The sequence below is a fragment of the Mesocricetus auratus genome, unplaced genomic scaffold (genome assembly GCF_017639785.1).
Source record: "Mesocricetus auratus isolate SY011 unplaced genomic scaffold, BCM_Maur_2.0 Super-Scaffold_100021, whole genome shotgun sequence".
NCBI lineage: Eukaryota > Metazoa > Chordata > Mammalia > Rodentia > Cricetidae > Mesocricetus > Mesocricetus auratus.
This window is the reverse complement of record NW_024429202.1, coordinates 12714122-12735553: the sequence shown is the minus strand read 5'-3', so window position 1 is coordinate 12735553 and position 21432 is coordinate 12714122. Positions and strand designations below refer to the sequence as shown.

General features: G+C 38.6%; 1 protein-coding gene across 1 annotated transcript; it reads right to left on the bottom strand.

Moving 5' to 3' along the window:
- Positions 1–198: 198 nt before the first annotated feature.
- Positions 199–17876, bottom strand: Crisp2 (cysteine rich secretory protein 2). Its single transcript, XM_005072291.2, has 9 exons — positions 17770–17876; positions 16937–17019; positions 14534–14611; positions 10725–10841; positions 8502–8589; positions 6482–6624; positions 5950–6047; positions 2651–2739; positions 199–799 (listed from the first exon to the last, which is right to left on the bottom strand). Exons 3-9 carry the CDS (start codon positions 14600–14602, stop codon positions 672–674), a joined length of 732 nt encoding a protein of 243 aa, XP_005072348.1. The 5' UTR covers positions 14603–14611; positions 16937–17019; positions 17770–17876; the 3' UTR covers positions 199–671.
- Between the last annotated feature and the right edge of the window lie 3556 nt (positions 17877–21432).

Sequence of the window (21432 nt, the reverse complement as noted above, 5' to 3'; positions counted from 1 at the left end):
GCATATTATGTTAAACCACAACCAATATAGTGATTAATTGCATATCCATAAAATAAAATCAACATACAATCATTATGATTTTTGTTTAAATTTAACATCAGGTATCTAATAATTTTTCCCTGTATGATTATTTTGTGCTTAGTTATTAGCAGTTAAAAAGACATGCTGTATAAATATTATACGAAAATTGTATCCATGTAGTTGCTTGAGTTATTTATTGAAAAAGATGATTATTTGTGTTTAATTAAAAGAACATAAGACAAATACAAATGTCAAGCTTCATTCTGGTAGACACAGTAAAGTAGCTTGATGGTGACATTACTACAGCCCATTATTCCGTTGTAAGTTGTTTTAGGACACATACGGCTCTCTCTCTTTTTTTCGAAATTCTAGCGATGAATGACCTGTGTTCATACAGCTTTCAAAATCTCCGCTTGATTCAATTCACTACATTTAAAACAGCAGTGCTGGTCATAATCCAAAACTGTCATCCTAAATGACACTTTTTAAATTGCTGTATGAAAGAGATTTCTGTATAAATCCAGGGATGGAAGAAACCTTGTCATTTGGGATCCATCTTTTCATTAATATGCTATAGGTTTCCCTGGCATGTCTCAGATAAAGGCTGTGTTCTCTTTGCATGTACTCCTTCATGCTTCACACTGGACATCTTAATGAATTTTGCCTTCACACAGACAAGTAGCCTGGCACTTCTCCTTGAGCACCTCGTGTTCACAGCCTGCTGAGCTCTTCAAGGACTCGCAGTTACTAAGGTAATCTTCAAACTCACAGCTATTGGCTGCAATGAAAGGAGATTTCGTTATCTTATTGCCGTTAACTGAAGTAGCAGCAGAAAATCCACCGCTTAAGACGTAGGAAGGAGAAGCACGCTAGCATCATCGCCACTGGGGTGATCTCAAGTAACTCAGGGGGTCACATTGACTGAGCTCACCAGCTCACCCATATCTCTTCCTTGTTTTCAGTGGTATATCCCTAAAATGAATTGAGTTACTTATATCCCCTGTCATTCAGACAGAAAAAAAAGGATATAAACATATCTCCAGCTGCTGAATCTGATACAGAACCCACTAGGCAAATGTAGCTGTTCTAGTGCCTGGTAAATTAAATTAGCTCCTTAGCCTAACTAGACCATTTCAAGTCCCCAAGGCCACATTCATGGATAATCTTCTAAGAAACTTGTTAGAGAGGTTCCATCTCTCATCTCACATTCTGGAAACCCAACTTTACACTTTCAGGAGTAAATGCCCTTTGTGAATGGACTGAGAAAATGATAGGGTGCCATGTTTTACTCTGAACTCCTCAGATCCTCAAAGTAGATTGTTGGGTGTGGTCACTTTACAGGCCTTCCTACAACCTCAAGGACATGGAATTCCAACAACTCTGCATTTAAGCAGGAACCAAGCTGGTATACTTCCTCTTCTCCTGGCAAGCATGCAACCAGCATTCAAACACTCTTCTTTTGGTTCATCGTGCAATAATATTCATTGTATTTAAACTACTTGTTCCCATTCATGACTTTTGTATTATGGGGCAAGGAAGTTTTTAATGAAACATTACTGACACTCCCCTTTTTTTAATTTCCTGTTGAATACTCAATAAAAGTAGGATATATTCAAAACTGTTGAACAAATAGAATTCAGAAGAGATATAGTCATTCAACACATTCTTATTAGTGTACAGCTTTGATACTAATATTTTAAAATTATTGGTGTACAATTGAATCCAGAATGATGTTAAATAAAAATGAACACACTTGATAGGTAAAAATCTCAATGAGTGGTTCATTTCTACCATTCATAGCAATTTAAACAAAAAAACATTAAATGCTGGGACACAATAGTTATGCCTCTTTATATCATTGAAAAAAAATAAGATATATGGCTTTTATGTTATTCTTTCATTTGTAGCCGTATTTTCTCTATAAGCTAATACTGTACACAGATTTAATATTGTGATTAAATATTTGCAAAAATACTATCACCTAACTATGGGGAAAGTGATAATTTTAAAGGTAAACACTATATTTCTGGGTATACTGTAGAAATGAGAAAATCCGCATAGTCAAAGACTAGCATTACGGGATGTAAGACAGGCAAAACATGATTTCAATTCATGTAGGTATGCATTATTTGATTTTTTAAATTATGAGTGTATGTGTGCCTGTATGTCTATATGTCCAGCCCCTGTGTTCAGGTACCTAGAGATGGCAGAAGATAACATCAGATACTCTGAAACTAGAGTCACAGGTAGTTGTGGACTTCCAAGGTCAGTTCTGGGAATGGAAGCCAGGTTCTTTATAATTACTGAGCGTTTTCTCCAGCGCCATGTTTTCATTGTTTAAATACCACTTTGGCCCTATTGATACTCAGTTTAAAGAACAATTTTTGAGCTGTTCTTTACCCTCATGGCTAGTGACGGTAAATGTTCCATTTAGGTAAGATTGGTAAAATTATTTTCATTACAAATAAAATGTCAGTTAGTGAGGTGTAAAAAAATGCTTAGTTTAATGCTTTTCTTGAGCAGATTTTTCCTCTTCTAAGAACACATCATTTAGTTGATTTTAAAGTTCATAGAATAAAATAAAATTCTGACTTTGTGATGAGCAACCAGTGGATCCCTTTGCACTTACTGCAGAGTCCATTGTCGCAGTTATTGGGACAGCTAGCACAAGGTTCCCCTTGCTGGTAAGGAGTGCTCTTTTTCATCACATTGTTGCCCCTGAAATTTGAAACATACCATTATTTCTCCCTTAACTGCTCCTTTCATGCCCTGAAGCATCAGTGAACATACATGCATGGCTATGCATGGTTTTCAGTTTTGTTTACGTTATTTCGTGAACCAAACTGAAGACTATGACTTCCATAGCGTGACTCGGGCAACAGCAATTAAGAACACTTCAAGCATGAACGCATTCGTTTTAGTTTACTGTCTGTTACTGAGATAAAACATCGACTAAAAGCGACTTGGGTGGGGAGTTGAATTTTAGCTCACAGGATACAGTCCATCATTGAGGGAAGCCAAGGGAAGAACCAGGAGGCAGGAGCTGAAGCAGACACGATGGAGGTTTAAATGCTGCTTACAGATGTATCCTGGCTCAAGTTCAGCTACCTTTCCTTCATGGTCCAGGTCTACAAACCAAAAGGTGGCATGGCCAGCAGTGGGCCAGGTTCTCCTACATTAATTAGCCGTCAAGAAAATGCCTCACTGACACAAATACAGGTCAGTTTGATATAGGAAATTCCTTAATTTGAGGTTCCTTCCCAGCTGTGTCAAGGTGGTAACCACGATTTAGCAATGACACACTGCTCTTTAACTACAGTTCATCAAACTAAGTAAGGAAACTGAGGTAACTGACGTCTATAATTTTCCCCTTCATTGTCAAATAGATGAAATAATTACTAAGGCAAGACCCCATCAGGTGTGGGTTAAGGAAACACATCTCTCCAGAGAAAGAATATCTCGTAAATGGTATTGGGAGTGAAAAACTGTTCATTACTAAATATATTCCACTTGAAGCACATTCATACAATAAGGACATCTGTTCAAGCATTTCAAAGAAGCATTATTTGCAATAACCAGAACCTGGAAAAAACCCAGATGCCCCTCAACTGAAGAGTGGATAGGGGAAAAGTGGTACATTTACACAATGGAGTACTACTCAGTGGGAACAAAATGGAATCTTGAAATTTGCAGGTAAATGGAAGGCACCAGAAGAAACCATCCTTAGTGAGGTTACCCAGTCACAAAAAGACAAATATAGTATGTACTCACTCATATATGGATTTTTAGATTGGAACAGGGGATTGTCAGCCTAAAATCCCACTGCCAGAGATTCTGGGAAGCAGGGAGGACCCTAAGAGAGACAGGCATGGTACTCCAGAGAAGGGGAATGGGACAGGATCTCCTGAGGAGATTGGGAGCATGGGAGGGAGGTGAGAGGGAGCTGGGAAAAAGACAGGGGGAGAAGAGGAGAGGAGAAGAGGACATGAGGGAGTAGGAAGGTTGAGTCAGGGGAAGAATAGAGGACAGCAGGATGAGAGACACCATAATAGAGGGAGCCATTATAGGTGTGAGGAGAGATCTGGCACTAGTGAGATTTCCAAAGATCTACAAGGATGACACCAACTGGCAATCTAAACAACAGTGGAGAGGCTACCTTAAATGCCCTTCCCCAATAATGAGATTGATGACTACCTCATATGCCATCCTAGAGCCTTCATCCAGTGGCTGATGGAAGCAGAGGCAGACACCCACAGTTAAACACTGAAGTCCTGGAACCCAGATGCAGAGAGGGAGGAGTGATGAGCAAAGGGGTCAAGACTGGGCTGGTGAAACTCACAGAAACAGTTGACCTGAACAAGGGGGAGCTCATGGACCCCAGACTAACATCTGAGAGTCCAGCATGGAACTGATCCAGACCCCCTGAATGTGGATGTCAGTGAAGAGGCCTCAGCAATCTATGTGGCCTTGTATAGTCGATTAGTATTTATCTCTTGTGCACAAATGGAGTTTGGGAACCCATTCCACATGGAGGGATGCTCTCTCAGCCTGAACACAAGGGGGAGGGCCTAGACCCTGCACTGGATGAAATAACAGACTTTGGAGAAGCCCAATGGAAGGCGTCACCCTCCCTGGGGAGCAGAGGGGAGATGGTGTGGGGGTTGGGGGGACTGGGAAGGTAGGGGAGGAGGGGAGGGAGAGGGAGCTGGTATTGACATGTGAAGCAAGCTTGTTTCTAATTTAAATAAAAAATTAAAAAATATAGAAAATTTTCCGTATTTAAAAAAAAGTTGAAGTATTCCACAGTTACTCATACTGCTGAGAGTGAGTTTATATTATTTGTGTGTGGTCAGTAGCATGGACTTAAGCACCTCTGACTTGCATTTAAAGAGATATCATGTATGAGAATTCTATGGTTATTAAGAATGCCAGTTTGCATGGTTTTGATCTGTGCCAACATCCAAGGATTACTGTCTTACAGGAGTTAATTTGTGACTCATGATGATCACTACCATTCAGGCCAATTAATGAACTTGAAACTGCATAGGAATCTAAATCCTAACTGTGCAAGTGGAACAACATCCCAGGGCGATGTAGCTGGGTTTTGGTGTTGTTGAGTGAGCACTTAAAGAAACCAACCATGAGAGGTCTGGAAATGCTCTGTAGGTTCTATCCCAGCTTCCTCCCATTATCCATTCCATTATTGTTTCCTGTATCTGCCCATGGGATGCTTTTATGAATAAGCAATATATTTAGATACAAACCTCCACAGTCTGTAGTAAGCGCTAAAAGATGTACTTTCAGAAAAACAAATTCTGAGTTCAAAGCTATTCTGCTAGAGTCTTCTATCACCTGAGTAACCATCTCTCTACAAGTCTGATAAAAAGTGTGGCCCTCAGTCCTTTCAAAAAGTCAGTATAATAAAAACTAAACATTATGTTGTCATTACGCACATAGAATAGCAAAGTTTGTGGTAACAATGTAAGATGTTCCTCTTTTGTAGGTAACAAGTAATTGAAATATCTGAGTAAAATAAACATCGAGGTATGTCATCCCATTTGCAAGCCAAAAGCTTAAATCATTTGTCCTAACATTATATTTATGCAATCCTGAAGTGTGAAATCAGCAAAACAGATAATGTAAAATTTTAGAATGGTCCTTGAATGAAGGACCTAGAGAAGGATAATTCAAAGAAAGGACATCATTTCATAACTGAAGGTGGAAATTAGATGTTTACATTCAGAACTGTGTAACTAACTGCCCTCTTTTCTGACAAATTGATGTTGTCTAGATCTTCAAAGAAAAACACTAACATTTTCCCTTCCCTTGGTGGTTCTACACTTGTGATTCTGGCTTGGTTTATATAAACTTTCAAATATTAGTTTGCAGGTAAAATAGCATGCATTTAATTCTGAAGTGCATACTTACGCAGGACAGTATTGGCAAACATAGAAGTATTTTAGGGTTTCTTGGTTGGGACAGTAAGCAACTCCACAGCCAATTTTGTAAGATGAATACCAAACAACCTACAAAACCATGGAAGATAAAAGTAAGGGTGTTTATTAGAAAAATGGTGAAATACACGAAAGTAAGTATTAAAATATTTATAAAATAAATATGCAGCTATTACAGTCTATAACATTACCTTATAAATTTTTATTTTAGGAATCTCAGTAAATAAATTTTATTTTTAGTGTCCTTTAAAACTAAACCTGCCATGTAAGATTACTATTTTATCCATGTATGAAGAAAAGATATACTGTATGCTTTCCTATCAAGCATACTTCAGATCCTGGGCATAAATTAGCATATCTTAAGGTATCAGCCAAAGGACAGAACTATATAAAATCTACTCAGCCTGTCTGCTCAAACTTAACATAGGAATGGACCATTGGTTGGCAAAGCTTTAATCGTCGCATTACAGTGTTTGTTACTATAGCGTCTTCGTCTATTTGCTTACCTGAGTGAAATGTCCAACTGCTGCATTGGGTTTTGCTCCTACACCGTAAGTAAAATCTTCACTTTCATCATACCAGTTCTGAACTACAGCTGACCAAGAAGTAGGATCACTTGACATGTAGAGATTCTCACCACATCTTGTACCTTGGAAGGAATATATTTATGAGGAAAACAATAAAACTTTCAATGGCAAAATAAATTGACTACACAAATGCAAAATGCTGTATGTTAGCCATAGAGCCTATGGTGGATAACTATTGGTTGAGGTGGGAGCAGGGTGCCTGCTTCTTTGATTGATTGATTGATAGATTAATTGATCAGATAAGAAGACAGTCATCTGACACATCCAAGCTGTCCTAAGCACGCAAATATTGTGAATAGATTGCGACTACTCCATTCTTTAAAAAAGCCTTCTCTGCTTGCATTGTCAAAACTGCAGTCATCTAGATGATCAATGAATTCTTCCTGTGTGTAGGCCTTGCATGCTCAATGAATTCTTCCTGTGTGTAGGCCTTGTGTGCTCAATGAATTCTTCCTGTGTGTAGGCCTTGCGTGCTCTCAGCTTTGTGGTACAGGCTTTGTAAAGACAAGCAACCAACACTTGACTGTTTTCTATGCTCTCTGTAACATTCACCAGTTTCCACAAAGAAGACCTTAGAAACAAGTCGATAATTTTTTATGAGGTAGGATGAAGGCATTTTTGACAAATTTTCAAGGAGATAACTGTCAGCAAGAAGGATCGTTTCACAGACTTAATCCTCTTCCTGAGATAATCAGACACAGCCAGGACAGGTTGATAGCCAATTCCTTATTGAATCTGTGTGAGCTTGAAATACCATGTCTAGTCTACATAGAATGAACATCAAACATGCTAAGATACTTCCCTTAGTAGTGAAGGCAAAAGTAACAATTTAATAGTCCACTTGATCTCCAAGACTGCTTCCGTCTTCTACTGACTCTGATCCTCTCTTCACAGTTCTTTTATTATTAAAGCAGCAATGATAAAATAACAGATCAACTGAAACAATGCAAAGCTGACTAACAACTTCCACAGTGGACTTCTCTACATGCTTCAAGATACAAGTAAACAGTCTGTGTGAGGTCTGTGCACCAAGTTTCCTCCCTCGTGGTTCTGGATTCTGCCATAAAATATGTCCTGCTGTTCTTTATAGTCTACCACAACAATCTATACATTAGTCAATTGCAAAACAGAAAACAACACATAGGCTGGGTTTGGTACTGCATGCCTTTAGTCCCAGAACTGGGAGTCAGAGACAGAAGAATCACAGCAAGTTCATGGCCAACCTGGTCTACAAAGCCAGCTCTAGAGCAACCAGGGTTACATAGTGAGATCCAATCTAACAGAGAGAGAGAGAGAGAGAGAGAGAGAGAGAGAGAGAGAGAGAGAGAAAGAGAGAGAGGAGAAAGAGAGAGAGAGAGAGAGAAAGAGAGAGAGAGAGAAAAGAAAAAACTTCACTGCTTGACATAATTTTAAAACATTCCCAACATATTCAGTCTACATGGGTGTTGAATATGATTTCAAAACCTTAAGTATTTTGCAGCAAAACTAAGCAACAACTTAACACAATTAGATATACACCATAAAAATTAGATATCAAAATGTTGAACAGCTATGTATTATCAAAACAAGGGGGTTAATTAGATTTGACAATACATGAACAAAAACATCAAGTATGACATGACTACAGTGTGTTCTCTGGCCTGTCATTTTCTTCCTAATGTTTTTCAAATTTGAGAATATTTGCAGAAAAGCATGACACATGCTCTGCTTTGCTTGTGAGCTTGGAGAGAGCAAATGACACATCGGATGAAGCATTTGCATAAAATAAACAAATGTGAACCACGACGCTGTTACTGTAATTTTAACTAAATCATAAATAAATGACTTTGAAAGACTGCATGAATAGCATTTGTGTGAAAATTCTGGATGTAATATCCTACTAAGGGCTGTTAGTATTCAATTTATTCACTTATAAAGCAGCCATATGTAACATACGTACTGGTTTTTCGGTCTTCTGAATTACTGTGCTCTAACATACACTTATTAGCCCACTTTTGGGCATTTCCTGTTGCTTCTATGCTCCATTCCTAAATATCAAAAGAAAAAGAAAACCACATCTAATAATCCGACCATAAGGAAAGCATACAATTTGATTAGTTAGCAAAACTATAAAACTTCTGACACCAGATATAACGATATTCGATACTATATAGGGAGGGAGAGAAACAGAAAATATCCTCTTCAAGAAGACCCTGAAAGACATAAAACACCTTGGTTCATACCTAGGAAAGACAAGGAACAAAATGTTTCACACAGGATGCTCAAAAAATTGGTTTCTAACTCTGCCTAACTTATGAGACCCAAAACCTGAAATGTCGTTGAGCCATGTTAAAAACAAAAATAATATAGTCTTTCCCACGTAAAAGTTTAAGTAAAATAGCAGAATCAAAGCAGAAACTGCCAGTGGCCATATCAGAGGAGCAGCAGATAGCAACTGAACTTCAGAGTGTTGGAAGCAAAGCATTGGCAGGTGACTCTCAGACAGGAAAGGCCCCAAGGACTTCAGCTCCCGAATTGTCTCTTGCTACTGCTGTGCCTTTTCATGTTTGTCCCTGAAATTTTTCTCTGGTATATGGCATGGTGTGAGTGGGTGTTGGGAGATTCCCATTGTCTTTAATGTAGTGTGATTACCTCATGGAGATATCCCTTTCTACTGGGCATTTTTACCTGTGAATTTTTATGGAGATGATTTCCTCTTAAGGTGTACTTTCTAACTGAAACAATGATTTTATCCAATAACGGTGTTGGTTTAAATAGAATTTTGATGATTAAGGATTTTTAGCAAATACAGTAAGGGGTTATGGCAGAGATTAGAATATTGGGGAAATTAGTATAGGTAAAGGCAGGATATGGTGTTGGCTCCACCCTTGATAAAGCAGGGGCTGAAGAGGATAGGAAAAAGAACAAGAAAGTGTTACACAGTTAGGAAAAATTGTGACTTAAGTTAATGATTAAGAAAAGCAACTGAGTCCCAGAAGCTAGGCTAGCTCAAGTTCTTTTAATCTTAGTGTTGGGAGAGGTGTTCGTGGGTTTCAGTGTGCATCAGTAGCTAAATCAAAGCTTTAAATAATGACTAAGATTAGGTTAAGGTGTTTTTGTTAATGACTTTGAGGTAGAAAATCTTTCAGAACAGTTTCAAGTTTAGGAAGGCATATAGTTCAGTGAGGGACTCTTTGAAGTCAAGAAATAAGAAAAAGGAAAACCCTGTTATTATTAGCTGGAATGCCTTTCTTGTTTAGGATGGACTGGTGATCAAGGGTGATGGTTAGTTCCTTGTACCCATTTATGCCCTTAGCTTCCTGATATAAAACATTGTTGATGAATGGATACGCACTCTGAAGATTTAAAGTAGAACCGATTTATGTTTGTTATTCTTTTAAGATTTTCATGAGGTTACCTTTTGAGATAAATGAAATGATTGATTCTTTCTTTGCAACTGCAAAATGCAACCTGCCAGTAAAAGAACTGGCTGAGAAAACTACCTTGCTTGCTTACACTCTGTTAATCTACAACAAGCTGCTTGGATATGAATGTATGTGTGTTCTTGAGAAAATTTGTTTTTTGCCTGTAATATGTAAAATGCTTAATCTAGTAAAAGAAACAGGAAACACATTTTTTACTTGTATTTACTGTAATCATTCATTTATATAATAGAATGTAACCACATTGTAATTTTTATATTGCTTGAAGGATTCTGCTGTGGTATATAAGATGTAAGGGGAAAAAATGAATACACAGAATCGATAGAGATCTGGATAGAGATACACAGATCTGGATAGAGGTAAGAAGAAAAATAAAAATATGTGAGAGATAATAGGGAGATCCTAAAGGATGTGGGGAGGTGGGGGTGTTATGCCCTTTTTCACTAGCCACAGTGACCTAAGTTCTGCCCCACTAGACAGCCCTGGAGGGATAATTTTATCCCTCAGGTAGAAAAGTCAAATTGAGTAATTGATTCACTGACTCTGTGGCTCCCCCTCAATTTCTGAGCTGCTGAAGGCTGGTCCTTACAGCAGCAAGGAATATTTTAAACCATAACGTTAAGCTATCACCAGATGCTCCTCCCACCACAGTCATCTCCTACTGCCACAGCTGGCCCCTCCCCCACAGCTGACTCCTCTCCCAACAATTGGCTCACACCATTTCCAACAGAGCCTCTTACCATTTTTAGCATGTTGCTGGCAGTGGGGTTAACTCCTCTTCTCAGTTCATTGTGTTTACTTACGATCTCTCTTTGAACATGTACTTGGTTGGTTAATAATGCAGTAAAAGCTGGATCCTATGGGAAAATAACTTTTAACATTTTTGTAGATCACAGACAGTGAGGAAGTTACTTCAATTTAAAAAAAAACTATTATCACATAATATCACCCAGATAGAAAAGGAAAATATTAGCTGCTTGACAGTGCCAGTAAATCTGAGTCAGCACTTAATTATAATAGGAATGACTAGACATAGACGAAAGACTTGAGAATGATGAGTACTTCATTGCAAGACAGAAATTCCTCTAAGGCCACAAATGCTAGATTATGATTTTAGTTCAGCTTTCATTATGTTTTGTTTGTTTTTTAAATGCAATCCTATGAGAGGTGATTTGGGGAGGTAGTCTGCATATGACCAGAGAAGAAAGGTAATCAAATCAACCAGGGAGATTCACAACACTGATCTGCGTGCATGTTATACTGATGCAATAGGGTATCAAGTTTCTTTTTAATTGGATCTAAGAGGTACTACATGAGCAGAAACCCATCCCTAACAATGCTAAAGTGGCAAAGAATCTGAGACTACATAGGTCATGTGATCGAGGGGAGAACCTACTATTATTCTGCTGAAGGAACAGGAAGAAAATGACTCCCAGTGGCATATTGCTGTACCCAGAGATCAGCACATCATTCACGCCTCATCACAGAAGCCTCTTCTTTAAGTAGATGGGAATTAGCATAGAGAAATACATCTGGACAATGTGCAGAAGAGTGAGACTTTGAAGCACTCAGTCCCCTGTGAGATAACCTATATGAGCCGATATCTTCATCAAAGCCCTGTCTTCTGCCCATAAGGCTCAGGGATCTATACGGAAGAAGGAACAAAACGATGCTAAGGGCCAGAGACGAGTGGGTCCAAGGAAACATTGTCTTCTGGACACAAGACTGATGCATGTATGAAGTTACGGAGACTGTGGCAATACACAAAAGACCTACCGGGAATCACCAAACAAAAATCTCAGTCCTGAGAGGGGTGGAGTGCCACCCCTAACTGAGAAACTATTTGTAAATGATACCTGCTGGCAAAGAGCAAATCAGTCCTCTCCTCTGACCTAGTGTCAGTGAGTGTCATAATAAGGTCTACTATTGTGTGTGTCTATTAGTGAGTGTTTATTGCTGTGAAGAGACACCAGGACCATGGAAAACTCTTATAAAGAAAATAGTTGAGGTGGCTTGCTTACAGCTTCAGTTCAGTCCATTATCATCATGGTGGGGAGCATGGTGGTGTGCAGGCAGGCATGGTATTGGCTACAGCTTGGCTTGCAGACAACAGGAAGTTGACTGACTAACTTGGCAGTATCCTGAGCATAGGAAACCTCAAAACCCACAGAGTGACACACTTTCTTTAACAAGGCCTTACCCACTCCACCAAAGCCATTCCCTATGAAATCTTGGGGGCTAATTACATTCAAACTACCACAGTGAGTACATCAACCATGCTCCAGGGCAGGAGCTATGCCCAACCAAGAACAGTTTGCCAATACAAAGCAACTATTGATTTGCCTTGTTTATTTTGCTTTTTTGTTTTGTTTTGTTTGAGAGAAAAAGAGAGACAGAACATGAAGTTGGGTGGATAGGGAGATGTGAAGTATCTGGGAGTAGTTGGTAGAGGGGGAAAAATCGAATGAAAAAAATCAGATTAAAAAATGAGATATATTTTGTTATCAAACATTCACAGCAGGAAGTCTAAGACATCTGTTGGGACTCTCCACTCTGGTTTCACTTCTCCCATTCCAGACCCCACCCCTCATAAAGTCTGACAAGGGTCAGCTCCTCCCCCAAGAGCTGATCAAGACCATGCCTACAGGGTATTTAGGACCTGGTTGCCAGACCTCACACCTGCTCTCCCTCCTGCCTATCCAAGAGTCACCTGAAAGTGCTCTGCTTTACTCAGTTTACTAAATCTGGATTTATTAATTAGATTTTATTTGACTTATTGTATCAGCAGAAGATACCCAAAAACCAGGGATCCAATACTTATCAACATCCATTCACATTTGATCATGCCACAATAAGGTATGGTGAGGGAATCAATTTATTGATGATAACGAAGAGTTCACCAAGATGATTCTGAATTGAGATTTTAAAGATTGATACTGTTTCTAGGACTGCTGAGAAGTGTAGAAAGTCATGCTGAATGAGGTACTCAGTAAGCCAAAAAGACAGTGACATCCCACTTTGTAATGATTTTTATGAAAGCAAGCCAGGAATTGGACCAGGAAGTTGAAAAATAATTATGAAAGTCCAGGAGAAAAAAATCATCCAAGGGAGAAAAGATAGGAAAATGTTATAATAAAAGCCTTTGGAGTAAGAAGCAAATTCTCTCCAGACTAACAATTTAACTATTATAACAGACTGGTTATGGTTATGAATACCAAGTGAGGTCTGAACAACTATCCAAGTCTTCATTTCTGGCTATTATTGAGTTCTACAACAGCAGAGTGTGAGAATGGATAACAATTACTGTAGTACCTCATATTCACAAGCTTCCATGCCAGAAGGGGAACTCTGCGTATGAGATTCACAAACACTAACAAGGATGACTGACCTTGTTCTGAGATCACTAAAGCATGAAATCTAATGTGATGTAGGGGGGTCTGAATTCAAGATTTCACACAGTAACAATGTTTTATGTGCTAACTCCATGACCATTGATAAGCACACATAAAGACATTAGAATCAGATTTGTTTTCAATTTAAAAACAAGTCCAATTATTTGTAAACAAGAATCAGGAATAAATATAGTGATCAAGGTAAAGAAAATGCAAATTTAAGATTACATATTATTAAATTTCTGTAGCAATCATATGAAATCAGATGAAATAAAGAATACAGAAAATACTTTGGGCAGAAGAACTGTAATCAATCAGCTCTTTAAACCCATGTAACATGTTGTCTTTTAAAAATATAATTTAGGGATAACATGTGATTTTAATTGAAGAAGGCCTATTAAATGTGAAAGAAGTGAATTTCAGCAATATATATGTATATATATATATATGTAATAAGTTCAGTAATTGCCCCTAAAGATATTTCCATATTCTAATTCTAAGGATGTATAAATATGGTACCAAAGCAGAACCTGACTCTCAGCCAAGTGATTTTTTGAGAAGCATATAAAGACGAGATTATGTCAACATGGAGGAAGAGGTTAGAGTGACACAGCCATTTGTCAAAAAGCAACAATTAGCAGAAGTCACTATAAGAGAGGAAGGCATCAGTCCCTTCCTATGTCTGCAGAAAGAACTCAATTTCAGACTTCCACATCTGTAGAACATACATTTCTACTGTTCTCAGCCAGCAAGTATTTGTTAAATTCTTAACAACAGTGCTCTAAACTGCATGTCTTATTTAACCAATTATACAAAACACTGTTATCTCATTGTCAATTTAACATAGGATACTAGACAGGTTTGTTGTTCATCTTGGGCTGTATTGTTGATGCCTGCTAACCTTCTTCTTGGAATAGTCTTTGTCTTTTCAAGTATCTAATAGGCACATGTGACTGATGGCCACTACAGCCACGAGCGCACGAGTGATGGAGCAAATAGGCTTAGTCCCCGATCTCTGCCTCTGTGTGAATTGCTCTGAGACAACCATGAGGGGTTTGTCACCTATCAGTTACTCCGGATTCTTCCATTCTCAAAGTGGTCTGTCCTTTTCCAAAGTTGTCAGACTGCTCTGAGAGGATTTTTCCACATAAACTTACTTTTCCTTCTGAGGGCAACGATTGCAGCAGCAAAGCAAAGAGAAGCAGCATCACCTGGAACCAACCCATGGCTGGAAGCTGTCAAAACAAAGCAGACATCTTCACTGAAGACAGGAGTGCAGACACTCCAGAGGGGGGAAATCGGGTGATCTAGGGTATGCCAAGCCCCTGTAACTTCTGAGTTCGCTAACAGTTTTACAGTTGAAGAGTCGCTCACTATATGGTGCAAATAGAATCACAGGGAAACCCCCTTGACTCTAAAAGGGACATGAACTGAAAAGCTTGACAGTTGCCCTTGACTTGCATGGACAGTGACCAGGGAATTCCTAGCATCTTCCTGCAAACTGCTGCTGCCTTTTCTTCATCCAAATGGGGGTGTGAAAAAAGGGATTCCTTCCTAGCTAAGTAGGTTGCTGACATCCATTACCCACCATATTGTGGCAGAGAGGGTGTAGTTTGTTCTCATTGTGTACCATAGTTCATCTTGCTAGTCTCAACGAGGAGAGAACTATTTTTGTATTTACACTAGAATTTAGTCAAGATTTCAGGGTTGGGATTATGCCACCATAAATGACCAGGCACCTTAGAAGTGGTTATTTCTCAAAGAAAGAGATTAGAAATTGAGTTTATTTTTCCTCGTGCTTGTATTATTAGTGTCAAAAGTTCTAGCGTAGAAAAACAAGCGTGTAGTCAATGAATTAAAATCCTTCTCTACTCAGTTCTGGTTAATCCACGAATAGGCACAAAGGGTGTTTAATATTATCATTGTATGTTAAAAGGCCTCCTTGCTCATCTCCATATCGATTCTTCTAAAGAGGATGACACACCCTGGGTCCTTGGGATAATACTAAAGGCATCTCAGTTGGGGAAATACTTATCATCCCATTATTGCCCACCAGTAATGACTTCAAACACATTGCACATGGAAAACCAAAAAAAAAGTTTTATTTTGGGGAGAGCAAATCATTAATGCAGCCTCATGAGGCCCCTTTATCTTTATTTTAATCATTTGTATCATGTAATCACATATTAAGTGACATGGAAACATACAAATACCACACTTTTTCACTTTCCCAATAAACATAGTTCTAGTGTAGATAACAAAAACACCAGAGTTGGCTATGCTCTCTATTTACATAATGAATACAAAAAGTTTCATATAATATAATTAATATTATTGTTTCTGTAATAACATTTATAAGAGTTTTGTTGATGCCAGTCTTGAGATCACAGGTAGATATATTAAGAATATACTTTTAGTCTTTGCAACACTAAAGTGATTGGCATGATAGAGATGTTCACATTAGAATGGCCTCTTAGTATTGGTTGGACACTTGAAATAGCTACCTTCTCTGTTTCAAAAAGGAAGGTGAAGAGAGAAGATAGATTACACTTCATAACTATCTCTGGGTACATTCTGAATCTGCACATCTTTCCCAGTCAACACTGCTCACAAATGGCATTTTCCCCACCAACAGACACAGATTTCACCACCAACTCTCTTTTATTTAGTTCCTATCTAAACTGTTAACATGAGTAAGTAGAATAGGCCTTTCCCTCCTTACCAGTGGGGTTCTTAAGCAAAATGCAATCTAGACCATGTCTTTTGTAGCCTGGTGTTTCTATACTGGCTACATAAGACTATTTAATCTTTGAGAAGTAGAACATATGTTGTAACTTTGTTTGACCTTTATTTCTATCTGTAGCTTATTGTTCATTAAGATACAGTCTTTGGAAACCATCAGGCTTGGGAAATCCACCAGAGCTTCAGTTTTCTTATTCAAAATGTGAATTTCTATAGTTTTACTTAAAAAAAAAGCAAAGACAATAGTTACACAAAAATCCTAATATAGCACGCATGTAGTATAATATGCATAGCTATAAATTGATAATATCAGTATTTTATTATCTTTTGCAGTGCCTAAAATTTGGCTTAACCCTACCATATATTTCCATAAAGATTTGTGATCTGATTGAATGTTAATTTCAGAATTGTTTAAAACTTTTTTTCTTCCTGTTGTCACATGGGAAAAATCAGTTTAGTCTACAAGAGATTTAGGTGCTGGAGGTCTGGTCCTCCCTAACATAAGAAAATTTAGCTGTGTCCTCGTTGAAAGGCATATACATGTTTGAAGCTTTTATACAACTATGTCACTCAGCACGTGCACATTGTATGATCCACAGTTCCCAAATCTAGTAGACCAGGAGACCACACAGTCTACTCCTGTGTTGTTGCCAGTTCAAACTGGCATTAACTCTGGGGAAGGACACTATTTCTAAAAATGTATTCAAGAAAAAAAGTCTTATGCATGCCTTCACTATTTTATTCTTGATAACTACATTCATACTTAATTGAAAATTTCACCCTCATTTTACCCTTCCTACACATGAATGGAACAGTACCTTGTCCTTTCTTCTGGTGTTCTAAGATCAGGGTGACATGGTTCTTCTAAAATGTCAGGGGAGTGATGTATGATTCCATTGTCCTAGAAGATGGAAACATTTGAAACAGAGATATATAGATACTTTATCGATATTGTCTACACTCTGTCATGCAGTTAAATCCTGACTGTTCGCTAATGTACTCTTAATTCTTCACTATTTGATGTCACAATTATCACTCTAATATGCTTTGGGGACCAGACTGTGCTTCAGTGTCTTAGCATTTCCTTAACACACTAGACCAAAAGTGCGTCTACTTCTTAGCTAACTCAGTAGCCACTGGCTGGATGCCACCCTAGAAAAGTGTGGTATGTACTCTTTGACCTAACACTTTAGTCTTCACATTCTTCAAAAGATGGTGTCTACAACTGCAACAGTGTTGTACTACATGCATCGATGTTTGGTCAATATAGCTTCCCGTCTTCTATTCCGGAAGTCACAGGCAGAAAGTTCAGAAGAATGAATGACCCCAGATTTAATTGCTACAGTCATATAAACGCACACTCACACAATACAAAAAAAAAAAACTGACATTTTTGAATTTGACTGCAGAGAAGGCAGGCTTAGACATGGCTTTAAGCTCCCTCTAGGTGACTCAGTAGAAATCATATATACAGACTGATGTCTCTCACATGGTCAGGGAAAACCTCTAGTGGATTCTTGCTAAGTGAGCTAATAGTTATCCCTGAATCGGCTGACGGTCCCCCTCACCCCACACATCTTTCTCTGCACTAAATTCACCCATTTTTCCTTCCCTGGTCACATCCACAGTCCCTGTCCTCCCTAATATTTACCAGGGCTTCACAGCAAGATCATCATGCTGTCCGGGAGGGAGCCAGAGAAGGCTCTTCCTGTCTTCCCCTCTGCGGACGACGGTAACTGCCTCCTGCTGCCACGTGGGGGCGACGTCACGAAGCTTTATGCCCTCAGAGTAAGGGTTTTTCATAGAATCTCTCCAACCCTCCTTCAACCATCTCTCTGTAGGATGTCATGGAAAGCTCAAGAATATTTCCCCTGTGAAAAGTGAAGATCTACTTTGTTATTGTCATTTTGGGGGATTTACACAGAGCTCTCTGCGAAGAGGGAGAAGGAGATATCAGATCAAAAGGTTGAAAGTTCAGGGAGACAGAAGCAAGCGCTTCATTTACAGGCTGCCCGAGTGAAGAGCTTCGGAACTGACACCTAAAATCAGAGACGTCTTACTGAAAGGTTTACTGAAGATTTCAGAATCGTGGCAGTGTAGTGCCTACGATACATCCAATCCCAAGGAGTCAACATTCTGCCTTTGTGTTTATATTCCTCTTGATCATCATCGTCTTTGGCACAAATTTTGTGATCATAAAATTCAAGAATGATAGCTGGGTTCCACTTTGGAATACCCTAGATTCCTAACCAAGGATTTCTATATTCGGGTTGAGTAACTAGATTTCTTTAGTGGACAATGTGTGTGCCCTTCACATTGGACTTCACAACAGGACTAAAAATGATATATGCTTTGTGGATAAATAAGGGGACAGTTAGCTCATTACTTAGAGAAAGAGATCAACAATGTCAAGTCAACTAAATTCCCTCATGCCTGCTTCTCTGTCTTGGGAAGAAGAGGTTGGGAGGCTTACCATTTATTGTTCTTACTATATTTCCATTGTTTATTGCATTTTGGGGGTGCACATAGATAGCTATGAGTATTATTTCTCAGAGAGTATCCATCTCTTTTTGTCACCAGAGTTTCTGAGTGGCCTTGGATTAGTGAGTGGGCTGGCTTGCCAGTGGGTGGATGGAAGAGCTCCCTCTTTCTCCACCTCTCTAGTAAGGAGATTATAAATGTGGGATGCCATGCCCAGCTTTCTTACGTGGCTTCAGGGGGTGGAACTCAGGTTCCCATTGTTGTGAAGCAATCACTTCACCCGCTGGACCAGCTCTCCAGCAATTTTTTAGGTTGTTCTTATCTTGGTGTAATTTTGGTATATCATATGTGTCTAGGAGTTTATCCATTTCTTGTAGATTTTATAATGCAATTGAATATGTGTTTCAAAATACACTCATTTTAATGGTTATCTAAATTAGCCATTGCACGTGTGTGTGAAAACATTCAAATGCCAATACATATAGAACATTTACAAAGTAGTGCAGGGACCTACGTAGTCCAAACAAAATGTCAAATTTCAGGAAAAGATTGAAGGAATTCACCCCACCATGAAAAATATAATCACACATTAAATACCTTGCTATTCGCCAATTTAGGGAATTACCAATGTATCCTTTCTGAAAGGATCCTCAAAAGGAGATGGGCCCCAGAAATCTCCCAGCTTTTCACAGAAGTAAACTATTTGAATAAGGGAAATACACAATGTCACTAAAATCCTCTGTGACTCCATTCATAGAGGAATTTTGATGCCAGAATCAACTTAGTAGTCACATGATAATATAGTAGTGATGCCATAATGTAAAAGTCTAATCATAATGCAAGGTGAAAACAGCTGATTTCAAGCAGTGTCATCATCACCAAACCATCATTGAGAATAATCAGCCCTGAGCACAGTTAGGCAAGGAAGCCTATACACCTATACACCTATACACATTTATATCCAGTGTTGTCTTTACAACTGCTTAAGACATAAATGGTTCCCTGGGCCATTTGATTGTTAGAGGCCTTTTACTGTGAGAGAACCAACCCAAAGCTTGTTTAACATGTAACCAAAGATTCTCAGCCTGGGATAAGGTGATTTCATCCTATCCATGTTTCCTTATCTATCAGGTTTGTTTTATTTTCTTTCTTCCCTTACCATGTCTTATGCATTAACAAAAGTCAGCTGAACCCATACTACAAAGTAGACAGTGTGATGTGTTGTGGAGACGTGAAAACCAATAAAACATGATGTCTGTCTTTAGATTGTTTATGTGTTCTAAAAGACGGACACGTTATCAGCCACAACAGATAATTTTTCTTTCCTGAATGCCTCTTTCCCTGTCTCTCTCCTTCCTTTTCGCCTTTTGCCTTCTTTCCTGGTACCTGGTACTTGGACAATCTTTTCTCCTCTAATCATTGCCTCTCAAAACTGCTTTCCTCCTTCCAACTATCCTGTGGCAAGGACAGTGAATCATAGACCAATCACCAGGTCTTGAAACATTCAGCCAGTATGATTAATACAGTTTATTACAGTGAAATTTTAGTAATTAACTGGTGTGTTTAATCACCCTACCCATGCCAAAAAGTCATTAAAGTTGTATCTATAACAATATGTAATTTTAATAGCCTCGAATGTGTTCATTCCCATGCTTCTGTCTGCCTGTGGGCACAGTGTAGGGGTGCAGTGAGAGTCTCCCCCTTCTCGCTGCAGTCGTTTCTGAATCATAACAAAAGAAGCCAGGTTATTCATCAGAGGCCTCAATGTACCTAACTGGATGGAGCAGTTAATTCTAGTGGAATGTTGAGTTCTAAGTGAACTGATCCTTTGAGTTGGAATCCAAAGCTTAAACAAGCAAAGTCATATACCACTGCATTGAGCAGCTGGACTTGACTTAGGTCAGAACAAAAAAAAAAAAATGGATACAATTCATAAAGAATAAGCCACGGTGAGTGAAAGACTTCTTAGCCATAATAATAACCCAGTGACAATTTGAAAGGATCTCCTTTGAAAAGCTAACAGCACACCTGGTCTCCCAGATCTGGGCAGGCAAAGGCAGGAAAGTCATCTAGAGTTCAAAGCCCTAGGCTACATAAGTAAGATCCAGGTGATCAGAGCCTGAGTGAGACAAAAGGAAACACCGCATAAATATAAATTACCAAGTTATTTATGCTTAGGCACTCCCTGCTGATCTTCTTTTAAATATTTGTAAAAAAAATGATTGCAAAAGAATACCTTTTAGATTCAGAATAGTTTTTCGGAACACAGATTAACAGATATTTAGATTCTTGTTTTACCATGAAGCAATGCATTTTTTCCATTTTTATTAGTTCTTCGTGAGTTTCATATGTGTTTTGGTTATATTGATCCTCATCCCCCAACTGTTTCCAGATTCATCTCCAGCATCTATCCAGTCAAGACATGTTCACTGTTGTAATAGTGGCCTGAACATCAAGGAAGTAACCAAGTGCTTTCTAATTGTATTTAAATCCTGCTCCACAAGATGAAACTCACACTTGGTACCATTTTAGAGCTAGAAACCTATGCTAACAGGTCTTTATCTCTAGGAGTATCTATACTATTATGCTGCTGAATGATCATAATATTAAACCAACAACTAATGGCTTATGGTTGCCAAGCATAGATCGATGCATCCTTCAACGCTCATTCTAGAAACTCCTATTTGACATAGATGATGATTAATATGGTAAACCACAACCAGTCAAGGTTCAGAGAATTAAAAACTACAGCATTTTCATCTTCATCCCTAAAAGGAACACAGAGACACAGACACAGACACAGACACAGATCATTTTGGAAAAGAGGAGGAAA

Bases quoted from the DNA above. Each gene is read 5' to 3' on its own strand.
- Crisp2 (XM_005072291.2), bottom strand. From the start codon at position 14,602: ATGGGTTGGTTCCAGGTGATGCTGCTTCTCTTTGCTTTGCTGCTGCAA. The intron at 6,625-8,501 runs GTACGTATGTTA...ATTCCTTCCAAG, and splicing joins TTCAGAAGACCGAAAAACCA to GTACAAGATGTGGTGAGAAT. The intron at 2,740-5,949 runs GTAAGTATGCAC...TTCAAATTTCAG, and splicing joins GTTTGCCAATACTGTCCTGC to GGGCAACAATGTGATGAAAA.